Source organism: Monodon monoceros, unplaced genomic scaffold (genome assembly GCF_005190385.1).
Source record: "Monodon monoceros isolate NGI ecotype Baffin Bay Population unplaced genomic scaffold, NGI_Narwhal_1 Super_Scaffold_9, whole genome shotgun sequence".
Classification (NCBI taxonomy): Eukaryota; Metazoa; Chordata; class Mammalia; order Artiodactyla; family Monodontidae; genus Monodon; species Monodon monoceros.
This window is the reverse complement of record NW_021703786.1, coordinates 57,972,840-57,975,599: the sequence shown is the minus strand read 5'-3', so window position 1 is coordinate 57,975,599 and position 2,760 is coordinate 57,972,840. Positions and strand designations below refer to the sequence as shown.

The 2,760-nt window shown below is 44.5% G+C and overlaps 1 protein-coding gene across 1 annotated transcript; it reads left to right on the top strand.

Annotated features, from left to right (window-relative positions):
• The first annotated feature begins 268 nt into the window (after positions 1-268).
• On the top strand, positions 269-2,754 carry PEX12 (peroxisomal biogenesis factor 12). Its single transcript, XM_029212881.1, is given in 4 exon segments — positions 269-319; positions 321-398; positions 694-1,247; positions 2,070-2,754. Coding segments are annotated over 4 exon segments (1,083 nt in total). The 3' UTR covers positions 2,470-2,754.
• Positions 2,755-2,760: the final 6 nt, after the last annotated feature.

Here is a 2,760-nt window from a genome sequence, read left to right as displayed (position 1 = left end):
CTCCTTCGCCGTACCTGTCCCCCCATAGTCACGCTTTTCCCTGTGAGGTGCAGCATTAATCAACTCACCTCTCCCACACACTGCTTCCCTAACGTGGGTGTCCGCGTTGACTTCATTCTTCGCCTTCCCTTGAGGCCCCTCCCCTCTGCCTCCGGAAGAGGTCTTTTTTGCCCAGTTCCTGTAAAAAGCACCCATCTGGCACCCCCAGAAAGTTCATGCTTACTAGAGAGTTTGTGGGCAAAGTGAAACCCAGTGCACACACGAAACTATGGCTGAGCACGGGGCTCATATCACAACTGCTTCTGCGGTGGATGACCAGCCAGCCAGCCAGCTTTGAGGTGGTAGCACAGGACAGTTTAATGACAGCAGTGAGACCTGCTCTTCAGCATGTGGTCAAGGTAAGGATTTAATTCTCTGAAAAGTTTTAGGAACGTCCGGGTAAAAACCAAGCCAATAATCTGAATTTATTTGTTGGCCTAAGTTTTGAAATAACCAATTAGCATATAATGCACATCACATGATTTAATGGTTATGGAGTCTCTTGTTATGTGTACTGAATACCCAGCACTTCAGGGAGGTTAAGGTAGACCCAGAAAGAAAAGTGTGGAAATTCAGAGGGAAAAAAAGGAAATATAAATACAAGGCATAGTAGCTGTGTAATGGAATGAATTTCATTTATTTATTTTGCTTTAGGTTCTTGCAGAATCAAATCCTGCCCGCTACGGCTTCTTGTGGAAGTGGTTTGATGAAATCTTCACCCTGCTAGATCTTCTGCTCCAGCAACATTATCTGTCTAAAACCAGCGCCTCGTTTTCTGAAAACTTTTATGGCTTAAAGAGGATCGTAATGGGAGACACACACAAGCTTCAGAGATTGGCCAGTGCTGGTCTCCCAAAGAAGCAGCTTTGGAAGTCAGTTATTTTCCTGGTTCTTCTTCCCAGTCTGAAAGTGAAGCTGGAGAAGCTGATTTCTAGCCTGAGAGAAGAGGAAGAATATTCCATCCATCCCCCTACTTCCCGCTGGAAACGATTTTACAGAGCCTTTTTGGCAGCCTACCCATTTGTTAACATGGCCTGGGAAGGCTGGTTTCTTGTACAGCAGCTTCGATACATCCTAGGAAAGGCTCAGCATCACTCACCACTGCTGAGTCCGGCTGGGGTTCGGCTAGGTCGACTTACAGTTCAGGATATACAAGCTCTGGAGCACAAACCAGCCGGAGCCAGCATGATGCAGCAAGCAGCTGGGAGGTGAGGCCTTAACATTTCCCCAACATATTTGATTAGTAAATCCTAAAATCTTATCCCAATTTTATGAAATTTACCCACCTCAGTCCACTTCGGGGTATTTCATAAAATCATCGAAAAATTCTTGTGTCCTTAAAACAAGGATTGCCATCCTGGTAACCTTCCTCATCATAATGGCTACATTTTTGCACACACTTGCTATGTACCAGGCCCTGTGCTAGGTGTTTACGTATATTATCTCAATCCTCATCACAGCTCAGTGAAATAAATGCATTAGCACCACTTAACAGTTGAGGAAACTAAGTTCTAACATTTGAGTACCTTGCCAAGGCCACACAGCTAATAGGTGGCAGAGCTGAGATTCAAGCCAGATCAGTACAATTCTAAAGACTGCTCTTAACCATGGTGCTACCCCGCTCCTAGTGTCTGTGTTCTCTGACAAGTTCAAATATATTCCTCAGTACTGCTGAGTTGTTTTTTAAGTGAGTTATTTCTTTTTCTGGATATACTATCTTCCACCCCCATAAAAGGTCTATATAATCAATGGCTCATTAACTTCTTTCTCAAAACACAAAGCAAACAAAGCCCTAGTCATTAAAAACAAAGCTTAGCTCCTAGAACTCCTAAAATACGGTAGGTCAGAAAGAGGAATTGTTTCGAATAGACACTTACAAAAGAAAACGCCAGTCCAGCAACTATTCAATCCCCAAGCTGAATCAACGATTCTAATGAAAAGTGTAAGAATTACACGCATATTAGTTGTTCTGTGATTGTACCTAAATAAACAGTTTCTCCTTTTGCCTCCTTGTTCTGTTCTCCAAACAGCGTTGGCGAGAAGATGAAGTCAGCTCTGAAGCAAGCCGTGGGAGGTGCCGCCTCATGCCTCTCTACTGGCCTTTCGGTGGGTGTATTCTTCCTGCAGTTCCTTGAGTGGTGGTATTCATCCGGAAACCAAGAAACCATCAAGTCATTGACTGCCCTGCCTACTCCACCACCACCGGTACATCTAGACTACAATTCTGATTCTCCCCTGTTGCCCCAAATGAAGACTGTGTGCCCACTGTGTCGTAAAAACCGGGTGAATGACACCGTTCTCGCCACCTCTGGCTATGTGTTTTGTTATCGCTGTGTGTTTCATTACGTGAGGAGTCACCGAGCTTGTCCCATCACAGGTTATCCAACACAAGTACAGCATCTGATTAAACTGTACTCCCCTGAGAACTGAAAGGGATCAGCACCTTGTCTCACCACGAAATGACTGCGCTATAAGGCCAGAGGGCTGGCTTTCCACACGGTAAATAGCATTGTTTGATCATCCTCAATTTCATCCTCAATTAATAATTGTATGAACTTTAAACAGCCACGTGGATTTCTTTAAAAGGATGTACTCGTTGATCTTAACCTTTTAGCTTGCTCCCTAGACACCTCTACTTAGAGTTGATCAAGCTGGTCAGAGTGAGAGAATCAGGACTGGCAGGGGATGTGAGGGTCAGCATAGAGAAGGGGATCAAAGAGG